The 24201-nt window shown below is 42.7% G+C and overlaps 1 protein-coding gene across 2 annotated transcripts; it reads right to left on the reverse strand.

Moving 5' to 3' along the window:
• Positions 1–1060: 1060 nt before the first annotated feature.
• Positions 1061–17166, reverse strand: Ogfrl1 (opioid growth factor receptor like 1). 2 transcript variants are annotated; one of them, XM_057794628.1, is made up of 7 exons: positions 16769–17166; positions 12594–12680; positions 12359–12437; positions 9213–9291; positions 9048–9114; positions 8789–8934; positions 1061–4893 (listed from the first exon to the last, which is right to left on the reverse strand). In XM_057794628.1, the coding sequence occupies exons 1-7, from the start codon at positions 17009–17011 to the stop codon at positions 4224–4226; spliced, it is 1371 nt and encodes a 456-aa protein (XP_057650611.1). In that variant the 5' UTR covers positions 17012–17166; the 3' UTR covers positions 1061–4223. The 2 variants fall into 2 exon arrangements, with proteins under 2 accessions (XP_057650611.1, XP_057650610.1); XM_057794627.1 differs by having other exon boundaries at positions 12359–12440.
• Between the last annotated feature and the right edge of the window lie 7035 nt (positions 17167–24201).

A 24201-nucleotide genomic window follows, 5' to 3' on the forward strand; every position in this document is an offset into this window, starting at 1 on the left:
TAATAACATCCCATTTGATGTAGCCATCTGAATGCAAGAACAGAAAGTAAAACAGACCACCATGCTTTGCAGTAACCAAAGAATGTTTCAATGAGCCAGCATGTCAAGGAACTGGGAAACATTAAAGCTAACATAACAACAGGCGAATCTTTGCCCCTCTGAACCCTTTGGGCAAAGATGACATATTGTTGAATACTGCAATGAATACACTTTAAGATTGGTGCTCTTGTCATTCAATGGCAATTTCTCCAAAATGATAAAGCACCAACTTCAGTTTTATTAACACGACTTACACTCATGGTTTGAGATGTTCCCAAAGACAAGAGTTTATAATGGCATAGTAATGCAAACTTCCGAAAGAGAACAATTTACGCTCATTAAGGCACATCTGAAACCTCTAGACATTCACATGAGAGCTATATTATTAACTTTCTCAAAGCAGCCTGTCCCTGAAACACAATCTGCTGGGTGGGTTGGCGCACTAGAACAATGGGGGAGGCAGGGTTCTACTCACTGTCGCCCTAGAGATTTCCCACACCAATCTGTGCCTGCAACAAACACTACAAACTCAATGCTCAAAGAGGTGAGCAGATGTGCACAGCTAGGTTCCTAGGTCCGGCCATCTTCCTCTAAAACTACCCCTGCCTTGAATGATTCTAGCATGTCAAATTTCAGCTCATCCTCACACACACATACACATACACACAAACAGAAAGGCGAAGGATAGAAAAACAGAAGAACAACTATTCACCGACATTCCTGCAACAAGGGATCTTATTCTAAATAGCACTTAAAGGCCTAGGGATGCAATTATAAGTTAGATTTTTAAAATGCTTTTCTTGTGCTACGTAACACAGATTTTCGAGGCAGCTAGAGAATAGTTTTAAATTTGCTCAACTCCATCACTTTATCATAAATGGGAAACTTTGATTTTAAAACAATTAGCCACCAAATATTCTTTGTTTTGTTTTTTAACCATTTAGCATGTAGGTTTATTTACCAAAATGGTTTCTTCTTGCCTTCATTCCCAGTAAACTGTGCAAATCAGAAGGGCATGGTATAAAGCATCACGGCTGTGACAGTTTTTATTACATCTTCATGTATTTATATATGTAACGCCAAGAACAAGAGAGAGAGAGAAAGAAAGAAAAAAGAAAAACCCTGAGAACTTTCTTAGTTATACACCTTCTCTCCTTAAAACTGAAAGATATAGCCTCAAAACCTAAAACAAAATAAAACTACACACTATAATTTTAGAAGTCAACAACTAGACTTAATTTAGAGGAAGCACATAGATTTGTTTTAGGCCTACCATGATTATTTAGAATTTCCTGTGAGAATAAGCTCAAAATGCAGAACGATACAATAATCTTTAATGTCAGAAACATCTCCACCATACAGAAATATATAACTATTTGTCGCTTTACAGTATCTCAAAATATCTTCACATATATTTTCTCCTCTGAAATATGAGAGCAAAAAAATATCAGAAATGCACAAGGCTAATCAAGCAATACAACGTCTATGTAATTTTATCAATAGCCACACTTAGCGTCCTTACAGCCCATGGTACAACAAAGCCCGTATGAGAACACCTGTGGAAGCTCAGCAAGGTATCTAGCTACTTGTCCATGCTACATAGCATTTTCTGGAACAGCTTTTTAGTAAATTTCTGTAAGCATATGGTAGTTTGAAAAACACAAAACATAGAAGTCAAATTCAGAGGGCTGTTTGATATCTAACACACAGAGAAATACATCACCTATAGATCTTATGTTAAAAAACTATTAAATGTACAAAGTGCTTTTAATAGAAAAAAATTGAGACGCTCAATTTTTATCAGCAAAAGGAATGACTTCCTTTAACTCGTTCTTCACTGAGTTATTCTCTTTGTTATTTACAGATGAAATGTAGGAAACATGGCCACTTTATGAATATGCAGTTTAAATAACCATCGCTGAGAAAAGGCCACTATTTTAGATGGAAGCCAGGGAGTTCTCCTCTTGAGACTCAATATTCTCAAATTAAATAGCACAAGCCAACATAATCATTAATAAGAAATAATAGTCGAAACTCTAAATTGTTAAATGTTTTCATTTCTAAGGGTTCTGGTATACCATAATTTCTATGTGATTCAGATTGTATTAATTTTAGTTCTTGGTATCTTGTATTTAAAAAATATTTTAGCATCTGGCCCATGTTTATTTATTTATTTTTTAAAAAAACCAACCTCATTTATGTGTATGTGTATATGTATGTCTGGGCACTGCATGTATGGAGTTCCCCTGGAAGCCAGAACAAGGACTCAGATCCCTTGGTACTAGAGGTAGTTGTGAACCAACCACCTAGTGTAGGTGTTGGGAACTGAACCCTGGAAGATTCATCTCTCTAGTCCCCCAGATCCCATGGTTTTTATACTAAATACACTTAAAGTGGTCTGAATGCTTCATTGTGTGTTCAAAATTAAGATATTTTGAATTAAACCGATCACAGCCCTACAATTTTGCCTAATTTAGTAGTCCTCTTTCCTTCCTGAACCCTGTGTAAACTCAACAAGCTAAAGCTGTAGAATTGCAGTAACTAAATGCTGAAGTGTTTCATATCTTACTCACTGGGATGGATACACAACACCAGTGCCACCATGATGCATGCACGCACGTGTGCATACATGCACACACACACACATATGCAGCATACTCTCTTTCTCTCTCTCACACACGCACATACACACAAAATCCAGGATAAGCAACTGGGCTGTGTTGTGTAAACTTAAAAACAATAAAATCTTATTTCTAAAAGCATGAGATTGGTGAGAGTATTTTGTAGGAATCACCACTAAAACTGTGGGTGGAAAAAGCCAACAAGATGATTATGTGATGTGGTATGAAAGGGGAAACAGTAAAAATTCCTTGGGGTAGGAGAGAGGCGGGGAAAGCCCATAGGACTTTTCTTAAAAGCCAAAGAGAGATTTTATAAAGTCAATTCCTTGCTAAATAAAAAAACAGTAAAAATATTCTCTGTTCATTGCTTTGTTTGTGTTTGTATGAATGTTTTGGAGTTCCCATCACAGTGTTTCCGATTGTCTTCGGGTCTGCAGTAATTAGCAACAACTGTACAAAACAAGACTGTTAGCCAATGCGCTGTAATATACTAGTTCTTACTAAAAGTGAATGTATGGAATTGCAAACTGTTCTCAGATCCAAAATGACAAACTACAGATGAACATACACACACACACACACACAGACACTGTGGACGAGTGACACTGGCAATCCCACAATGCTACCCACATACACAAACATTGTGGATGAGTGACACAGGCAATCCCACAGTGCTCATGGCATTGCTACATGAATGGCTCAAAGGGCAAAAATGTTCATTGACAGTGTGAGGAGACATCTTTAGAAAACATTTTTGTGATTTTTTTAAAACACTCCTCAGTGAGTGTAGTCCTTTCTAATCAACCACCAGTTTTATATATAACAGCCACAAAAAAAACAGTCTATTTTTGTTCTGTATTTACATACACACACACACACATACACACATACACGTCCTTTCTAAACACTTAATACTGAAAATATTTTTATTATTCTAAACATTAAAAAAATCTTGAAATCAGACTATTAAAAATTTCCCTCTCCCCATTGACACACTGTCAATGAACATGTGCTGGAAAACTCCTATGGATGCTGACAAAGACGGAGCAGAGGCAGGCTCACAGACAAGCGGCACATACTGCCACTGCAAAACCCAAAGCTAAGAACACCAAGGAGCTGCAATCAAAGAATCCAGTTAACTTTCTGGATACATTCGAGAAAACCTACTCATCCTTCCAGTTTCAAAATGAATTTAAAAGTCTGGTAAGACCACATCACGAGAGGGTCCTGATTTCTACATGAATCTCTCAAGACAACAGGCTGAATACAAAATGCTACTTGGTTAGTTCTAGATGACTTGATAATAGTTTTAAAGTAACTGTTACATACAGAATTTGGAAAAACACATCCTAAATATATTCTTTTATTGGATCTGGTCTTAAAAACTTCTTATTAAATATCCAATTTCATTGTCATCCAAAATAAAAAAAGGAGAACAAAGGGTTTACAACAAAATTCACAGATGGCTAACATTTTAAACGTGACCTCATCTCTGTTCCTCAGGGTAAATTAGACAGGAGTTTTTTACGCTCTCAACCGGAACTGGTTTGTGAGTTTGGACATTTACTGTGACACTACCTCATCGTGGCAACTGGTGTTTTCAGGATTTTCCGAGTCTTGGCTCTGGTTTTCCCTGTCTTCAATGTTTTCAGAAGAAGTTGGACATTCCCCTTTCCCTGCGGTCTCAGTAACTGTTTTCTCAGGTGGAGGAGGGTTTGATTCTTCAGCAGCACTGTCTGGCTCTGTGTCTTGCAGTTTGCCATCTTCACTGCGGGGCTCCGGGCTCGGCTTTTCTGTCTCCTCCACAGCCTCTCTAGGAGCCCCCTTTTTCTCTTCCACAGTTTTGCTATTTAGTTGTACAGCTACTGAGGAATTTTTGGAGTCCTTGGATTTCTTGTGCATAGATGTTTGACTACTCGAACCTGAAGTGGGCAGAGCAGGCATCTTCTGGGCTTTGCTTCGCTCCGGCTGTTCTTTCTTAGGCGGCCCCCAGATGAAATTCTCCGATGGCGTGTAATGTTTCTGGGCAAAGCGCAGGAGCTTTCTCCTCTCTCTTCTGTCTCTAATGGTATACACGAAATACTCCAGAGCACTCTGCCTGATGTTGGGAAGAGTATTCTCCACCAGAGCCTCGTGGAGAATGAATTTTACGAGAGGTGATTTAAAACTCTCATACCCAAGCTCACCAAGGCTTTTCAGAATCCGTGTAATTCTTAAATAGTTGTGCTGGGACCTAAAAGAGAGAATTACAGAACATGAGAGAGAATAGCATGTATTTGACTCTGAGGTCTCGGCGCAAGGCAACCTATGTAAAACTCAAATGTACAAACCAACTCTCCTCTTGAAAACACTCTCTATGTAAAGAATTACTGGGATTGGATGCATCCTCGCTGGTGTTACCTTGTTTATTAACATATCTGGGGACCAGGGATCTACGAGAGCAGCTTGCAACAAACTGCCAAGCATCAAGTTAGCTGATATCGTCATAAGAAGAAAGGATGGTACAGAAAAAAGATGAACGTGTGAAAACCCTTGCTGCATGTTTCTGCCCTAGCTTCCAAAAGTGTTTGAGTTATTAAATTAGAAGTAATTGCCAAATCATCTGGAAATGTTGGAGAAAGATGTTAAATTATTTGAGATATGGAAGTGTAGTAACTTCATGGTCTTATATTTCAATAAGAGAATACAGATGAAACGGAAACCTTAATTATTTGAGCTAACCAATGACTGGGATAGATAAGCCCACACAGATTTTATTATCTCCATCCTCTTGGATGTTTGTCTTCAAAGTATTATTTTACATTGTAATTTTCTTTTCGTTTGAAAGGTGACACTCAGACATATGTCTTAGTATTATGGATCTGTAACATCAGGATTTTCTTAAAGCTTCTTTATGTGTCTGTGTGTGCCTGTGTAAGTCTATATGCATTGTGTGTGTGCAGGAGCCAAGGAAGGTGAGAAGAGGGTGCCAGCTTCATAGGAACCGGAGTTAGAGGCAGTGAGATGCCACGTGGGTGCTGGGACCGACACCCTGGTCCTCTGCGAGAGCAGTAACAACTTTTAACTGCCGAGCCAACTCTCCAGCCTCAAATCTACAGTTTAAATTGTGTTTTGAGACAATGTGACTGGGGTAATATTAAGAAACCATACCACTAACCACAGGATTGATTTAGCGGTCACATTAATGTAGAGCTCTCGAATTGAAAGAACTTATTGACAAAACTCGAAACGTGATGAAGCAGATACCAGGTTTGCAACAAAACCACTCTAAGACGAACAGGAAACCTAGTGTTTGCAATGCACATTCATCTGCATCTAGACATTCGCAAGCTAAAGTATTTGTGTTACAGAAAGGAAAAAAGAAAGTAAAAAACAAAGATCAGGGTTCTAGAATGAAATTCTCTATAATCGGGTGCTTCAGTATGATTTGAAATAAATGCCACAAGGAAAGGCGAAGTGGTGGAAAGAGAAGTTTAGTCCCTGCACACCAGGGAACCGAGAAAGGGCTGCTCGAGAGACAAAAGGGCACGGCTGATTTTGCCAAAAGCCTAGACAGGAAAAGGGGGAACACAGGAGGGAAATGAAACCTAAGCTAAGAGTCAGTATGGCTCGCTGCAAACAGGACCTGGACAGCTTCTTGAGGTTGTTCTGCACAGCTGTGCGCCCTGGACGTATTTCACCAGCATATTTTACCACAGTCACTTGTTCGCTCGACATCACTTCATGTTGCTCTGATTAAACAGTTTTCCTCTGCTGAGCTATAAATACAGCCGAGTCCCGGCCTATTGTATGTAAAGCGCTCAAGAAGCCACGTGGCTTCAATCACATATAAGCAATGATATTTAAGAATAAGTCACAGAAGAATCCAAATGAAAATGAAGATGGAGGATATATGCTTCTATCATTCCACATCATTTGCCCAATTATAACAAATAAAAACTTCTGCCAATTAGGAAGCTGCAGTGGCATGCGTCTGTTATGCCGGGATTTGGAAGGCAGTGCTGGGAAGATGGCAGATTTGCAGTTAGCCTGGACTCAGAGACCTTGTCTCAAAGAAAGTCCTACAGAGAATTCATATCTGGTTCCCAGCACCTGCCGTAGGCAGTTCACTGCCTGGGAATACCAGTTCCACTGGATCGGATCTTCTGACTTCTGCATGCACCTGCACACACAGAGACAAGCAGGCACACACATATACATGTAAAATATTTTTTTCAAATTAAAAAAAAAATGTTTTCCTCAGAGAGTTCATCTAGAGCTGGGAAAACAGACAGACACTGGATGACAGGAGAGGGAGCGAGGTGGGGCAGTGCGGAAGGGCTGTAAATTCAGGCGGTTCTTCCAGCCGAGGCTAAGAGACAACCTAATTAAGTAAAGCCTTCAGAAAGGGTTCTGGTTTTGGCTATAAATGAAAAGACCTGACAATGATACCCTGGGGAGGACTCAAGCCTTTGATCACATTCTGTCCAGGATTTACAACTTCAGCCACGATGTGCCAAACACGACTGTCATTCCAAGAAGCGACAAAGTGATAGTGGTTTGCACACAGGAGTGCAGTGTGCTCATTCTCTGCTAAAGGCCGCCTTGCACACAGCCTTCTTCAACAGCATGACAAAGTTGCTTAGAAACCATCCAGACCTGACCGTCTGCAGGACACAGGCAGATGCAGACGTGCTTGCCTTTAAATAGCTTACATAGCGAACTTATCCCGAGTTCTAAGTTAGCGGGTCTCCAGTGAGGAGCGTAAAGGTTTATGCCCACGTTTTCAAGGCTTGAGCAGAACCAATTTGAATAGTGTTAGTTAAGACACAGGAAAAAGACTCCCCAACCTTAGTATTTCCACCCCTCTACCAAAGCAAGGGAACATTCTAGGAAGATGCAAACATTTTAAAGAGCCGATGCCAAAACTCTGATTGTTTTTGCCAAAGAGAAATCACTTACGTTAGTTATTTTTCCTTAATACTTGCCCAGTTCAGCTAATTACAAGGTGCTAAAAAAAGTTTCTTAAAATTGTTGGTTTATAGTCCAGTACTCCTAAGTCACGCTATAATTAAAAATGGGAAGAAAACCAGTGTGCATATGAAGAAAATATTTTTAAAACTAAACTTTGGTTAGAAGTATTAATTACCATTATACATATTCAAACAAAAGAATACAGCTAAACCCATCCAAGAAAGCTATTCAATTTTCCTTTGTAGATTTTGGAATTAACCACAAATAGGTACTTGTCTTTTACCTAACTCGTGCAAATAACTTTTCCTGTATTCCTCTAGTCAGAAGTATGGCCACATTGAATGAAACCATTTTTATACATCATAGAGCTTAGTCACGAATTTAATATAAAGTATTTGCATGCATGAAGATATTAGAAACTGTTTGTACCGAAAGCAGCCTATGGCCTAGGAGAGAAGATATGAAAAACTGCAAGCAAGCAATAACTATAAACTCCATGAAACGTGGCATAGAGAGGAAGAAAAGCCACGTCAGGCTGCAGGCAGAGGATTCAGGAAGAAACTGCTCTTGAACAGAACAGCCAACGTTCTATGTAGAATTGGTCCTTTGGAGTTTCTGTGTTTTGCTTCAGAATGTACAAGAAGAAATCAACGCGTATCTGACTAGATTTTGATTCCTATTTCTATGCCCATCAGCGAGCCAGTCCTATGCCCAATATCTAGCTATCCCTATGTCTAATAGTTTTCCTATACCCAGTGTCTAGCTAGTCCTATGCCCAATATCTGGGAGTCCTATGCCCAATGGCTAGTTATCCCTATGCCCAATGGCTAGTTGTTCCTATATTCAGTGTCTAGCTAGTCCTATGCCCATCAGCTAGCTAGTCCTATGCACAATGGCTAGCTGTTCCTATGCCCGGTGTCTAGCTAGTCCTGTGCCCAATATCTAGGAGTCTTATACCCAATGTCTAGCTATCACTATGCCCAACAGCTAGCTGTTCCTGTGCCCAGTGTCTAGCTAGTTCTATGCCCATCAGGTAGCCAATCCTATGCCCAATGGCTAGCTGTTTCTATGCCCAGTGTCTAGCCAGTTCTTTGCCCAATGGCTAGCTCTTCTTACTTTCCAGAGAATGGGGCCACGGGAAAAGGCCATTGGCTTACCATGGGGGCTTCACTTACTCATTCAGATGCTGAAATCTTTCTTGCCAATTTGCAGCCCGAGCAACATTTCCAGTTTTATCAATCAGCTTTATCCCAAAGAATTCCAGCATCATTTTATAAGCCAAGAAGAATCTTCTGATTGCTTCCTTTGTTTTTTTGAATTCCTATTATAAGAAGAAATAAAAAAAGTCACTTGACATGACTCAGTAGCTATCAGGACAACAAAGAAAGGAAATTAATTGGGTACCTCATGCAAGATGAATTGAGTTTGCATTACCTCAATTTCATATGTAGTTAATTCTTTAGCATAAAAGTTCAAGCCTTGTTCTCTCAGGGGAAAAAGCCTAGTTGGTTAAAAATAAAATTAAAATTTTCAGTGAACACTGTCTTGAGAACACACAATTACCAAGGGCCCAGTTCAAGGTGAGAACATTTAACTGACCATTGAATGTAGGTATGGTTGTGCTCCAACTTCTCATAGTCTCCTTTCCATTTACTCAGGACCTCTTCAATGTAAACCCCTAAACAGCAAATATTTAGAAAATGAACCACTCACTGAAAACACGGTGATGGCAGTTTAACATACAAGTCACCTGAATTTTATAATAAACCATTAGTTTAAAACCAGCAACATACAAGACCACTCCTGAAAGAGGAACAAATACTCAGTAACGCAATAAGCCTAATTTAAAAACACACAGCAGTAGCTTGAATTACAAAACTCTGTACTAGGCAATGCATTCTAGGGCAGAGGATGGCAAATGATGGTCTAATGATCATTTTGTTAGTAAAGTTTTATTGGAACATAGCCAAGCACACCATTTATATACTGTCCACAGGTGCTTTTTACTATAACACAGACCTGAGCGTTACAATGGACTATCAAAGTCTAACACATTTGCAGAAAAACTATTCCAAACAGCATTATCATCTCCATATGATTAATAACAACAAAAAAATTACTAATGAAAACAATGCTGTTAAGTGATATATCTGTTCAAAGTCGCATACTAACAAATTATTATTATTAATGATGATAACAATCTCTTCAGCCATACGCTAGTAACAAAGTAGCCTAGGAAAGAATACTGTAGAAAGTAAGTCCTTTTATTTTTGCCCCATGTTCTCCTATAAGAACTTAATAAAATCCTCTTTATTCTCAGGTCTGTCAAGGTCCTTATCACTGGCCAGTTAGCTAATCTTACAGAAGCAAACAACAAACAAACACACAGCTCATCTCATTCTTGTTTCCTCAAAGATCAGCAGCTTGTTGCCAATGCCCCTCCCAGAAAATGGGAAACGTTGTACTGAATCACACCACACTGTAGGTTTAACTGTAGGTTCATAGGTTCACACTGTAGGTTTAACTGTAGGTTCATAGGTTCACACTGTAGGTTTAACTGTAGGTTCATAGGTTCACACTGTAGGTTTAACTGTAGGTTCATAGGTTCACACTGTAGGTTTAACACGCTGGAGTGATTTTTCTCCTGCATTTTTTTTCTTAATCAATAGTAAATAAAACTGCATCTATGTCCACAGGTTTGCCTCCAGACTTCTGGGACACCAAAATGTTTAAGTTAATTGGATTTGGCCATTTTGGCAACACGCTTCAAGACATCAGATCAGGACTCCCTCTCCCAAATACCACACCCTGTTGTTGAGCTCCCTTTCCGGCTTAATCACCGGATATCCCAAGATTCTGAAAAGTTCATGTCTTAGGGTTCCTATGGCCAGAGATGGAACTGAAGGGAACTGAAGGGAAGCTCGGATAGGAACTCGAGGCAGTAACTGAAGCAGAGGCCATGGAGGAATGCTGTTTACTGGTTGGTTTCCCATGGCTCGCATGCTTGCTACCTATACCATCCAGGACCACCAGACCAGGGATGACACAGCTGCTCATGAGGTAGGCCCTCCCATCTTAGACATCAATGCAGAAAATGCCCTAGGCTTTCCCACAGACCAATACGATGTGGGTATTTTCTCAATCAAGGTTCCCTCTTCGTAAATGACTCCAGCCTGTATTAGTTAACATAAAACTAGCCAGCCCAGTTTACAGACTAGAGCAGTGGCTCTCAACCTTCCTAATTCTGCAACTCTTTAATACAGTTCCTCATGTTGTGGTGACCCCCCCACAAGCATAAAATTATTTTCATTGCTACTTCATAACTGTACTGTTGCTACTGCTATGAGTCATAATGTAAATATCTGTGTTTCCCGATGGTCTCAGGCAAGCCCTGTGAACGGACCATTCAACCACCAAAGCGCTCATGATGCACAGTTGAGAACTGCTGATCTAGGACCCTCGCTAGTTGGCTCATGCTGTTGTGAATGTCCCTCTTACTGAGAGGAAATGACAGGAATCAAGGCAATCTGGTCACCTCACATTGATCCTCCAAGGAGACTCTGGTTTCTGCTTTGCCTATACACAATTCAGACACCCATTGAGAGGCACAGTGTGCTGCCTCAGGTTTTTTTGCTTTCAAGTTTGTAATCAAATTACCATAGCAACTGTGAATTTTCGCTTTGGGTTTGGAAAAGCTCCTATGCTCGGAAGGAGGTTTCACGGGTGTGAGGGAGGCACGTTTATTTGGCAGGGTTCGAACTGGGGTTGCTGTAGTGACCCAGCCCTTGATTCTGAAAAGTGGCAAAGGTAATTCTAGACACAAACAATATCTTTACTAATGTTCTAAATAATTTTTAGGTATGGCATAGCTGAAAGAACAGTGGAACTTAGTCCCTCTCTAAGATCAATTCAGCGACCCAGGAAGTCAGTCATTTATGCTTCATGTTCCAGTTACTGAATATTCGAGATGAAAAGCTGAATTCAACCCCCTTCAAAATCTAATCATTTGAAAGTCCATGGCTCCTCAAATCTCTCCTCTTTTCTGTTCACACACACACATGAGCCTACTGATGTGGGATGTCCTTCTGTATATGTGGTGCTTTTATTTGTAATGAATAAAGCTGTTTTGGCCAATGGCTGAGTAGAGTAAAGCCAGGCAGGAAATCTGAACAGAGATATATAGAGAGAGTAAGCAGAGTCAAGAAGACGCCATGTAGCTGCCAAAGGAGAAAGACGCAAGAACAGAACCTTACCTGGTAAGCCACAGTCTCGTGGCGATATACAGATTATTAGAAGTGGGTTAATTTAACATGTAAGAGTTGGTAAATAAAAAGCCCGAGCTAATAGGCCAAACGGTGTTATAATTAATATAGTTTCTGTGTGATTATTTGGGTCTGGGTGGCTGGGAAATGAAAGAGCAGTCTCCTTCCACAGTCTACCCCCCCCCCAAATAAATTAAACTAAACCAAACAAACAAAACAACTGTCCCTATTACCTTTTCAGGAACAGCCATGACACACAGATAACGAGAAGATACAGTTAACCAGTATCTATTTCTCCACAGTTCACTAAATGGATGACCACAACTCTAAAACCTGGGCTCTAGGGACACATCAGCCTGTATAGACAACAAGGCAAAACAAAGCTAACCAGCTAACACATGCAGAAGACATACACAAAGCCGAGATAAGGAAAGAACACCCAAATATCTGTTAGGATTTAAAATTTGCTTTTTTTTAACTTACCATCTGGCTTAAATGGAATTTTATTCTTATAAAAGCGAAGGTTGCTCAAGTCATTTTGATACCGAATATCTTTGAAGTTCTGCTAAAGGAAAAGATAAATTAATCTCCAGTGGGTGGGAACACACAAAAAGGCACAAGGACCCTTCCGTTACGTTTTCTTACCAGCATAGTAAAAGCAGAAAAACAGAAAGACAAGCGTTTACATTTAAGGGGGAAAAGCATTCTGTTGTCTTACTGGGTACTGATGTCGGTATTTGTACAAATCCCTCGCAGCATAGAAGCTCCTCTTTGGTTTAGCAGCTGCTTCCGTGGGATCACCACCCTAAGACACAGAGTGAAACTCCGTCACACACTTACACAGAGCATGATACTGAGACCCTCACTGACATGGAGAGTGGGACTGAGAAAGCTCCAGTCCAAACCAGAATACTCAACATCTGTAAAGAACCCTGAACACTGACAACCCGTCCAGATGAAGGAAACTATTACCTCTCTATACTAATGCCTATAAGCAGTGCTGGCTGGCATGACTTCCTTGTTTGCATCACAAATTCCTGTCCTAAGCTCTATCACTAAATAAAAAACTTTCGATTCAGTAAATAGCAAACTCTTCAACGCCTTTGGGGGGGAAATGCTAAGAATCAGTATCGATCCGGAACAGCACTCAGAATGCATTGCAAACATGTTTCACCAGATGTGAAATGGAGCCGATGACCAAACTTTTTTCATACACCACTAGGAAAGGGTTAAGTTGGCAACTCAATTCTACACAGAAGATTCTCATTAAATCTGCATCTCAGAGCTGCATTTGAAAGTCAAGGAATATTTATGAACGGGAAGGGGGTTTTAAACTGAATTAGCTTTCTAAACTCCTTCAAAGCACCATAACAAACACAAGGCATGAATAATCATCTGCCCATTCAATGATCAATGGGACCTAAATCAGCAAACTGGAGATAAATGCGCAAAGCAAGACGGAGCTCATTCTCGGGAGGGATGAACGTTGACTGAGGTACTTTCTGTGTGGCAATTCACTCATGCTGCTAAACAGAGGGCCACCCCTGTGAGGTCACTGTCGATGGGTAAGATACAAGTCTGGCATCCTTTAGCTACCGAGACCATATCACATAGGACAAAATGCTTTTGCCCGGTGACACGCAGGACAATGAGATGGAACATGGGGAAGTCTGCAGTGCTAGAACATGAATATTAATTAAGAAAGCTGCCCCTAGTCCCTTCTCTCTCATCATCTCCCGCCCTCTCTCAGCGCTGACAGACTGGCATCCTTCTAAGCAATCTTCACACATTTCTGAGGTGGTGTGATTCTCACTCTTACTACAAGCGCAGAGCCACTTTAGCACCGAATCCTCCGACGTCTAACGGCGGTTACACTGTCATGTTACATAAGCAAGGGAAGGCTTCCATTCTGGTTCTTGCCACACTTTTCAAAATAGCTCCGCCTAGCAAGTTTCAGAATCTATTTAGCTCGAGCTACAACCACATGAATCATCACCTGCATTGGCCAAGAGCACTTTTCCATTTCCAGAACACTTCCACGTCCCTTATTACTTCACTTGGGTCTTACAACATAGCTCACTGACCCTCATTACTGCTTGCACCTTGTTTCTAAGCTTAGAGGAACTAAACAAGGCTCGGATCCCGGCAACAGTGCAAGAACTAGCTGCTTCCAAGCCTGTCTAATTAGGTCTGAGCCAGTGTCCTCCCTGCTAAAACTGACGGAAGTGATGAATATTTGAGAATCTTGTTACAAAGATCAACGACCCAAGATCTGGAGCCAAGAGACTAAGGTCAGTCTTGGTTCAGCTACTTTATATTTGTGAGGCCTTTAAGCAAATCACTTAGCTGAATCTTAGTTTTATCATCTGTGAAATGAAGATTATGGCTCATGGCCTGCCTGGTCCCCAAGACAGTCTGCCAAGTAAATGCCTGCATCCTCACCCTGCCAGCATCTGCCGGGTTCAGTTCTCTATCCTGACCTCTTTCACTTCCTCAGAGAGGATTCTGCACCTTAACATACCATTCCCTTCCCTCTGGGCCATCAAAATTTCCCTCTTCCAAGCCATTCCCTGAATCCAGCAAGCATGCTTCAGTCTCTCCAAACTTAGGCATAATTTCTCGCTTGACCCAAGTCTGCCTCAAATACAGACCATGCCTCCGCTCCCTTGTGATGTAAATCATCACCCAAGAATTGGGCATATTCTCTATCTAGAATCATATTCTAGAGCCCACCCTGTAACCTAAATAAGGCTCTGCCCACAGCATGGCATTAAAATGGGACAATTAGGAACTTTCCAAATAAATCTCTGTCTGGTAAAAATCACGTCTCAATGCCATAACAGGTGACTTCCCAGCTGTACTGAACCCCTTAAGGCCCTCCACCCTGAAGCAATGTTAGCATTGGCTGTCAGAATACCACACTCTCCTCCTGTCTTGTTTTCCGGGTCACTGTCCCCTCGTTTTTTGGCTCCTCCTCTTAATCACACCCTCTGTCTAGAGCAGTGGGCCTCAACCTGTAGGTCAGGACCCTTTCATAAGGGTTACATATCATATATCAGATATTTACATTACCATTCCAAACAGCAGCAAAATTATAGCTAAGAAGTAGTAATGAAATAATTTTATGGTTGGGGGTCACCACAACAGGAGGAACTGTATTAAAGGGTCACAGCATTAGGGAGGTTGGGAACCACTGGCCTAGAGTGAGAAGGTTTGTCCTCATCCCTCATGGCTCCTTGGTGACCTCTTATCGTGCACTGATTTTTAATTTACTCCTAAATGCTTGCCTACAGCTCCAACACTAGACCAACTATTTATAGAGAGCATTAACTACTCTCCAGTCCCTCTCCGATGTTTAATAGGACGGCAAACTTAAGACTCGACTTAACCTCTAAAGCATCTTTCGCCCCAGGCTTCGTCTTCTCAGTCAATGGTTTACAGAGAGGTGGACATCAGCAAAGACGGTGATGAGAAACCAGTCTGCAACCTACTTTAAAAGGGGAGCTGGCTGTTCCAAGCAAGGAACAAACAGGGTGAAGGGCCAAACAGAATCCAAGAGATTGTTTAAGAAGTTGGGTGGTACTTACAGGGGGAAAAGTCGCCATTAATGGGTGGTCTACTTAGTCACTCAGGTTGGGGGGGGCGCACTGGCTGAAATGTTATCATGCTATTTTAACATACACTGACCTCATTAATTTGATTATTACCCTTTTTTTTTATTCCAAACTTCTGTCAATAGCTACTTACTTGGGGAGACAAACGGAAAGATAAAACACTGGAATATGATATGTAATACTGTTTCAGGATTCAGCACACAACGCTAGATGCAAACCAGAGCACGAGGGAAGGATGGCCCCATCCCATCCATCAGGGCCAAAGCGCTCACTTTGGTGACAGACATACTTAGGTCTGCATCTTGCTTTCCCTTTATGCTTTATGCAGGATTCTCCCTAGAAGGCTCACAATTCTCTAAAATGGTAATTAAAACGGCATACACACACCCAAAACTGCATTCCATTCCAATAACACGCTCAACTAGCTCCTATAGGAAGGCTCTGCCGTGCTCCCAAGAAGACAGAAAGACGAGACTTCACCTAAAGTCATTTTGGACTGGGGCTCCATTTTCTCTTAAGTGGTAATAGGGGGACGTTAACCTTAAACACACTGCAGACTTCTTTTAAAAAAAAAAAAAATACAGTCCCTCCATTTAAAAGTTTCTGAGGCCCGGAGAGGTAAAGGGACTCTCTCCCCCTTTCCCCCTCCCCCTCCCAACCTCCCTAACGGTATTGGTCAAGTGATTTAAGCTTGGTTGGATCAACAAGTCTTCTGGGTGAAACAAAATGTTTAAGGAATGTCTCGAAGCCGTTGAAAGGTATCTCTTGGGGAAACGAACCCAGGCATATTAAGTTTGCAGGGGAGCCTTTCTGCAATACTTTTAATGGCCGTGGACCCCCGCTGAGCGGGAGACTGCGGGTCGCTGGGCAATTGCAGTTCCTTCTTGTTCTGAATATCAAAAAAAAAAAAAAAACCAAAAAAAAAAAAAAACAGTAACACGCACTGGTCGGGTCCTCACAATCCTCTATTTTTAGGCTGGTTCCTCCCACCCCACCTTCGCATCACCCAGCTGCGCTGCAGAGGCAAAGATAACACCTAGAGGAGTCCGGGTTTGCCTTGGGGGACTTCCCCATGGTAATCACAGCAAGGCCCCGGGTCAGCAGCGAGTCACCCAGGCAATCCTAACCACCGCAGGCTCCCCCAGGTCGGATGCCCGGGCCACGTACGCCTAGCATCCTTTCCTGCACCCCCATGGAGCCGCTCGCTGTCCCCCTCCCCGGTGCCCGGGCGCTCAGCCCCGCCGGGACCACCCCGGGTCCGATTCCGGGGGTCGCGTACCTGCTCAGCGCCCGCCGCCTCGGCGTGGTCCTCGGGCACGGGGCTGGCGCGGGGCCGCCCTCCGGCTCTCTCGGGAGGCTGCTCGGGCTGCTCCGGTTCGCCGTGCTCCTGGCCTTCGCTACCGCCTGCCGGCCCCGGCTGCTCGGGCTCGGGTTCGGGCTCCGAATCGGTCTGCCAGGTGGAGTCGCAGTCCTCCACGGTGGTGGGCTCGCGGAAGCTGACCCCGCCGAGCAGGTTGCCCATTGAAGAGGCTGCGGCAGCGCGCTAGGGCCCGGGCATGGCCGCGTTCAGCTCAGGGCGCAGGCAGCAGCTCGCACGGCCCGCGGTGCACAATTCAGCGCGGCCGCCGGCGCTCCAGTGCACAGGCGGGGAGGAGCCGGGAGCCCCGGGGCCGCCGCCGCACGCGTCCCTGCCCGCCCATCCCGCCGCCGCCCCGCCCCCGAGGAGACGACCCACTCCCGAGCGTAGTCGACCAGCTCCTCCGGGACGTGCCCCCACCCCTTCCCCGGTCCCCAGGAGCCGACCAGGGTCAGCTGCCCCGCCCTGTCTGGCCCGGGTGCCGCCCCCTTGGGGCTCCTCCCAGCGAAGCGGGAAGACTGATCCCGCCCAGGTCAGAGAGTGGAAGGAGGTGTCACCATCAGCAGTCGGGTCCTGCCCACACCCCCGCCCCCACGGGCTGGTCCAAGAGGAAGACAAATTAGCCACAGCAGCAGAAGACAAAAACTAATCGTGACAGTGCACCCTCTAAACAATCCGAGCTTCAGGAACAGTACTTAGGGCCACCGTGAGTCCCTGCGGTCTAAATAAGAGTCAGAGCTATCTGTCACCCCAGCCAAAGAGCAAACTTCTCTTGAAACAAAGGAGCAGTAAGAACTCGACCAGCATGGTTCATCTCTGAGTAGTTTTAACAGTACCCACTCCACGTGTGAGCTCTCTGCAGAAAAATCTCAGACTCTCAGAATCTGTACTGCAGAGGGCCTGGTTCTAAGTGGAGTTCAGACTCATAGTTCTAAGGGACAACCAAAGAGTGTAAAACAAATCTCACGAAGCTGGGGCCCTCTTCCCTCCTAGTCTGGATAGGACTTCTGTTGGGGAGCATTGCCTGGGCTCAGGCAGGCAGCTTGGTGCTCAGAAAACATTATTGAATAGGCACCATAAAAAAAAAGGGGGTTAGTTTTGTTTGTTTGTTTGTTTGTTTATTAAATGAGTCAATTGTACTCAAAACTAGTAATTAAAAAAGTACAAATGAAGGTAGGTAGGTATTGCTTAGGGGACTACTCAGGCAAACAGGGTGCCCCACAGATAAATCAAGGTTCCTTCTTTTCAAACATTGCAGTGGGGTGGGTGTCTGTCACTAGTTTTTGACTTTGGATAGATCACATAGCTTCTTGAGTCCCCAGTTTGCTCATCTTTGAAATGATGCCAGGTTTTGCTCTCTCAAGTGGCATCTGGTTTGACCTTTAATGACTTCATGACTAGTAGAAGCTCTAAAACTAATAATGGATCCATGATACACACAAAAAGAGCTTTCTGGTCAGGATATCATAAAAACTGATGATATTAAGATGAAATCCTTCTTGTCAGACCCAGACAAAGTTAGAGCCAGACAGTATTATTCGGGGACGTGGTGTTCATGCCTGTCTGAGGTAAGTAGTTTCTTGGCTCATAAGATTTGTTTGTTCTAAAAGACCGTCAGAGTTTGCACACCTCTCCCACTGGAGAAAAAAAAAATTATCCTTAGCATTGAGATCATTGCAGACCATACAAATGCTTCTTCAGAGCATTTTCTTAGCAATCCTACCTACTACACAACTGAACTCATCTCAACTCCTTCCTCCCACCTCCAAAACCTAAAATCTTGATATCCAAGAAGCTTATGTAAATTCATCTCGCTTTGAGTTTAGAATCATATCTTTGCCTCAATCCGTCTTGGATTTATCCACAGTTTACTCTGATATGCCTTCCCTCTCCTCAGTGCTCTGCTCGTCCCAAATAAACATCATCGTGGAGAACCACTAATTGTCCTTTATGATGACAATGACTTGGCGAAAAAAATTATGGTTGCTGGGCGGTGGTGGCGCACGCCTTTAATCCCAGCACTTGGGAGGCAGAGGCAGGCAGATCTCTGGGAGTTCGAGACCAGCTTGGTCTACAAGAGCTAGTTCCCGGACAGGCTCCAAAACCACAGAGAAACCCTGTCTCGAAAAACCAAAAAAAAATAAAAAAAAAAAATAAAAAAATTATGGGGTAGCTGCAAAACAAATCAATCCAACACTGTTAAAATCCAGATATTCCATTCATCTTCCGTTGGTACTGGACTAGAACACACTGCAAAAGTGAACATACTGCAAAAGTGAACATTTAGCTGGTCCAGAGTGGATGATGCTGGAAGTCTAGGGATAACGTACCCAGGTGCTCCACCAGTTGGCCTAGTTGTGGGCAGAATCAAGTCAGTTGCATTGTCTTTGCTTTTCTGCAACTGAGATCGTTTCCCTTCCTCCCAGATGCCTTGGTTGCATGAAGGTTTTTTTCCTAGGGTTAAGGCCCCACAGGAATCTCCCTCTTGTATGCTCACAGGTCTGTTGGTATCATCCATGTTCAGGTTTTATTTAGGCAGTCATGTTCATGAGACTTCATGGATGTAGCCTCCCTGACATTTCTGAAAAGGGAATCTCACAGCACACTCCTATTCCTCTGGCTCTTACAAACATTTCCCTTCCTCTTCCACTATATGTACCAACAATTAAAACACACACACACACACACACACACAAAAGTAGTCTATGGTTTGAGAAAGAACAAGGAGGTGGGGGTGTGTGGGAAGGACTGGAGGGAGGAAAGAGAAGGGCAAAAATGATGGGATCATATTTTAATTTCAAGTTGGTTTTTTTTAAAAAAAAGAAAAAGACTGTTTCAATCCTCACTCACTCTTGAATTGCTTCTAACCTTGAAAAATAGAACCTGAAATAAGAGATATTCTGAGATTTTCAAAGTTAAGCCACGAGGAAGTTTGCATTCCCAGCATATTATTTTGGGGTATTCCTCTGATAGTTTGGAGCTAACATGTAAACTCAACTCCCTTGATACTGCCTTGCTGGAAAGGCCACTGGAACAGAACTCTGTCTAGGGCTGCCAGCTAATCCCTGCCTCTCAGTATCTCTTGTTAACTGTGAATTACTTTATGTTGAATCCATTCACTAGACAGAGCTCATTCAGTAGGATTCATTGATCCTACTCGGAACAAAATAAACACACAATAGAGCGCTGATCGAATTTTTGAGTCATGAAATTTAATAAAATGGCTATTGTTTTTAGGTCACTAAATTCTTGAAATGCTCTGTTATACAGTTGGAAATATGTATACAAGCATATATATATATATATTTACATACATAAATACAAGTAACTGCTCCAGTTACGTTCTTATATTTCCCTATACTTTTTGGCACTTTTATCAGCTTTATAGGGTTATATATCACTTGCCAAGTTGTGAAATGTGTTTATTAATGAATGTTGTTTTATATGAAATATCATAAAAACATAATGTAAACTTAAAGTAAGTAAAACACGTTAAGTAAGTTTAAAGCAATAATTTGCCTACATTGTATCCAAAATATGTTCTTAATAGTTAATTCTGAATGTCTCTTGGGTCCTTTAGAAAAAGGAATAACTTGATGAATAATTAATTAAAAACTTTTTCCTACCTCTGAGAGTATATGACATTTTTGAATTAACAGTTAAGCATATTTTCAAAACTTCATCTTTCAAAATTTCCTGGATATGGTAGTCTAGCCCCATCTTAGGCATAGTTACTATTGCTGTGATGAAACACCATGACCGAAAGCAACCTGGGGAGGAAGGGTTTATTTCGTTTATATTTCTGCATCATATCACAGGTCATCACCAACAGAAGTCAGGACAGGAAACTCCTACAGGGCAGGAACCGGGTGGCAACAGCTAAATTGCGTGGAGAAGAGCTCTTACTGACTTGTTTCCGATGGCGTGCTCAGCCTGCTTGCTCATAGAACCCAGGACCACCAGCCCAGGGATGGCACCACCCAGAATGGTCTGGGCCCTCACCCATCAATCGCTAATTAAGAAAATGTTCTAGTCTTGCCTGTAGCCCTAGCTTATGTAGGCATTTTCTGAATTAGACTCCTTCTCAGATAACCTTACCTCGTGTCTAGTTGACATAAAACTAGCCAGCACACACCCCACAGTGACTCGGAAGACTTAGGTGGGGGCCTTAATTTAGGCCTGGAGTTCAAAGCCAACCCAAGCAACATAGGGAGAAATTGTCTCAACACAAAACAAATTTCAGCGCTTAACCCCGTACCAGCAATCATCTTAATTTATTAGCGGATGCTACTTCTAGTCATTATTCATCTAACACATCCTTGAAGAATATCAGATTTAGCTCTAATGTAAATTGTACGTTGAATGGGGAGAAAGGACTGTCAGAATGGACAGCAATGAGGCATGACTTCTGCCTCCCTGTATCTAGATTCTCGCTGGAGTCACCCATGCCCTAGTGCCCTTCTCTAGTGTAATTTCTGCTTTTGTCTGGGAAGCATCGAAACGTCTTCAGGAGGACACACCAGAAACGAAGCCCTTGGATAGATCCCCACGTGCAGCTGGCATAACTCGCATTTGATTTTACAGTGAGCTGTGTTTCAAGAATAGCGACAAAAGAGGTCTTGTTGGTGCATATGTCCTTCGAGAATCTTCCAAATAAGCATCGAGGTCAGATGAAGGCCCACGTTGCCTAACCTCGGGAGTCAACCCTTCAACAGCTCCCAGAAAATCCCAGAGGGGCTAAGAAAAAGGCATCTCGAAGAAACAGCTGTGTGCTATGCTAGTCCTTTAACTCAACACAGTAAACGTCTCTGCTAACCCTTGCAGAGCCACTGTGCCCCTGAGAAGGAGGTGCTCTTTGTCCCACTGGATTGGAGGCCTCGCCCAAGGACCCAGGAGACACCTTCCCGAGGGCTATGACCTACGCAACCACTTCTGGCGTCTTTGACTAGACCAGGGCTTGCTAGAAATTTCCTGAAATCATCTCCTCTTTTCAAAAAAGGAATTTGTGAATGTTTTCGTTTATAAGGACAAATTAAGGCACGCTTTTACATTAGCTACCACCCCCCAGTTCTGTCTCTCCTTCATGTGCAGCATCACCATCACCACCACGGTGCCGCCCACAAAATCTGGTCCCTCGCTGGATACCGCACTTGGAATGGCTATTTTTATCCTGCCTGTTATTTCTTATCTTCATAGCATTTCATTGCTGCTGTATTTTCTACCCATTAACTCTTTCCTAAAATTCTCTCATTAGCAATTTTAGCCATTTTTCTAGATCAGAATGACAGCTCTCAAAGTTGTAAATGAGATACCGACATAAAAGAGCATATACCATGCTTTAACAAAATCAAATTTTATGTAACAAAGAGATTTATGTATTTCTAATAATTAATAGAAAATTCCAAATATCATGCTATCAAGTTTTGGTAACAACTGAATTAAATCCTCTCATTGGCAGTCGAACTGCTGCCAAGATTCTGACGCATGCCTGGGGTACTTTAAATATTACCACTTCTAATCTAGCAAAATGACAAAATATAATGAGTATGTGATTCCAGTTTGTTTGATTGGTTTCCCAACACTTATTTGTTTCACCAGCATTCACCTAGGGATGGCCATTGCGCAAGTCAGGGTCAAAGACTCAGAGTCTGAGAGTGCATTGGGGAAGACAGCAATTCAACAACCAATAATAATCATAGAAATGGGAAATACAACAGAAGCAAGATGCAGCGGCCGTGGCATGGCTTTAGGGGGTTTCTCTGAGGGAGGTGACAAACAAGTGAAGAAGAGAGGGACTGAAGGAGAAGAAACAGAACAAGGAGCAGCAAGAAGAGTGTTCCTGGCTCCGACAGGGTGTGGAAAACAGCAGCAAGCAAAATCAAGACTGGCCCTCAGCCAGTGTGGCAGCAAGTACAGCAGCGAGCCGGGAGCAAGCTGACCAAAGCAGCTGGATTCAGAGAAACCAGGGCATAGCGGCTCGTTTTCCTTTCTTCAAAGACCAGTGGCTAGTCATTTCATCAAGACAACCAGTTTTTGTACTCCTGTAAGGCTTCTGGTGTTTGTCACTTTGTCATGAAGTGCTGGTGGGAGGAGGGGACCCTCCAGCGACAGGTTTGTTGAGACACTTGCAGCACTAGCTGATATGAGGACATAACATCCTGCGTTTGGGGGAATCCAAGAAACACTGATCCTAACATGCATCTTGTCTCACTTAAATGTGAAAACCTATATATTTGAAAGTCTCCACCGCGGGGTAAGTAAGAGGGAAAACTTAGCACTGTTAAGCTACTGGTTTATTTCTTAAAAAAACAAAAACAAACAAACAAGCAAAAAACAAAAGAAAAAAACCTAGCAAGGCCATTGAGTATTTTCTTTTTTCTTTTTTTTATTAGTTTTTTTTTTTTTTAAAAAAATACCAATCCGAATTCCCACTCTCTCCCCTCCTCCCATCCCCTCCACACACCCACCCACCCCACCCCCATCTAATCCTAAGAGAGGGTAAGGCACATTGCTTTGTGGAAGGTACAAGGCCTCCCTGCTCCATCTAGGTTGAGCAAGGTATACATCCAAAGAGAATAGGATCCTCAAAAGCCAGTACATGAAGTAGAGATAAATCCCAGTGCCACTGCCAGTGGCCCCGTCTGCCCCAGCCATGCAACTGTCAACCACATTCAGAGGAACTAGTTTGGTCGTATGTTTGTTCCTTAGCAGTCCATCTGGAATTGGTGAGCTCCCATTAGCTCAGGTAAACTGTTTCAGTGGTTGAACCCTTCATGGTCTTGACCTCTTTGCTCCTATTCTCCCTTCTTCCACTCTTCAACTGGACTTTGGGAGCTCAGTCCAGTGCTCCGATGTGGGTCTCTGCCTCTGTTACCATCTGTTGTTGAATGAAGGTTCTATGGTGATATTTAAGATAATCATCAGTCTGACTACAGGGGAAGCCAAGATCGGGCCCCCTCTCCTCTATTGCTTAGGGTCTTAGGTGGGGTCATCCTTGTGGATTCCTGGGAATTTCTCTAGAGCCAGGTTTCTGCTAACCCTCTAATGGCTCCCTCAATCAAGATATCTCTCTCCTTGCTCTCATCTCTGTCCTTCCTCCATCTCGACTATCCTATTTCCTCAAGTTCTCCCCCCCCTCCCCTGAGTATTTTCAAAGCACAAAGCCCAGTCACACCAAAGTTCCTGCTAAGACCAAGGTTATAGGTCTTATAATGTGTGTTTTGATTAGGACATAGTAAGGTGTTACTAGACATACTGATAGTGAAATTACACTGAAACTAATATGATAAGAACTAGGTAAGAGATCATCGTTTGAATAACTAAACCAAGGAAGTCAACCTGTGAACTAAGAGTAG

The sequence above is a fragment of the Chionomys nivalis genome, chromosome 19 (genome assembly GCF_950005125.1).
Source record: "Chionomys nivalis chromosome 19, mChiNiv1.1, whole genome shotgun sequence".
Lineage (NCBI taxonomy): Eukaryota > Metazoa > Chordata > Mammalia > Rodentia > Cricetidae > Chionomys > Chionomys nivalis.

Coding starts and splice junctions, on each gene's coding strand:
- Ogfrl1 (XM_057794627.1), bottom strand. CDS start 17,011: ATGGGCAACCTGCTCGGCGGGGTCAGCTTCCGCGAGCCCACCACCGTG. Junction 9,292..12,358: donor AATTCCATTTAAGCCAGATG/GTAAGTTAAAAA, acceptor TTTGCTGTTTAG/GGGTTTACATTGAAGAGGTC. Junction 8,935..9,047: donor TAACTACATATGAAATTGAG/GTAATGCAAACT, acceptor TTCTTATAATAG/GAATTCAAAAAAACAAAGGA.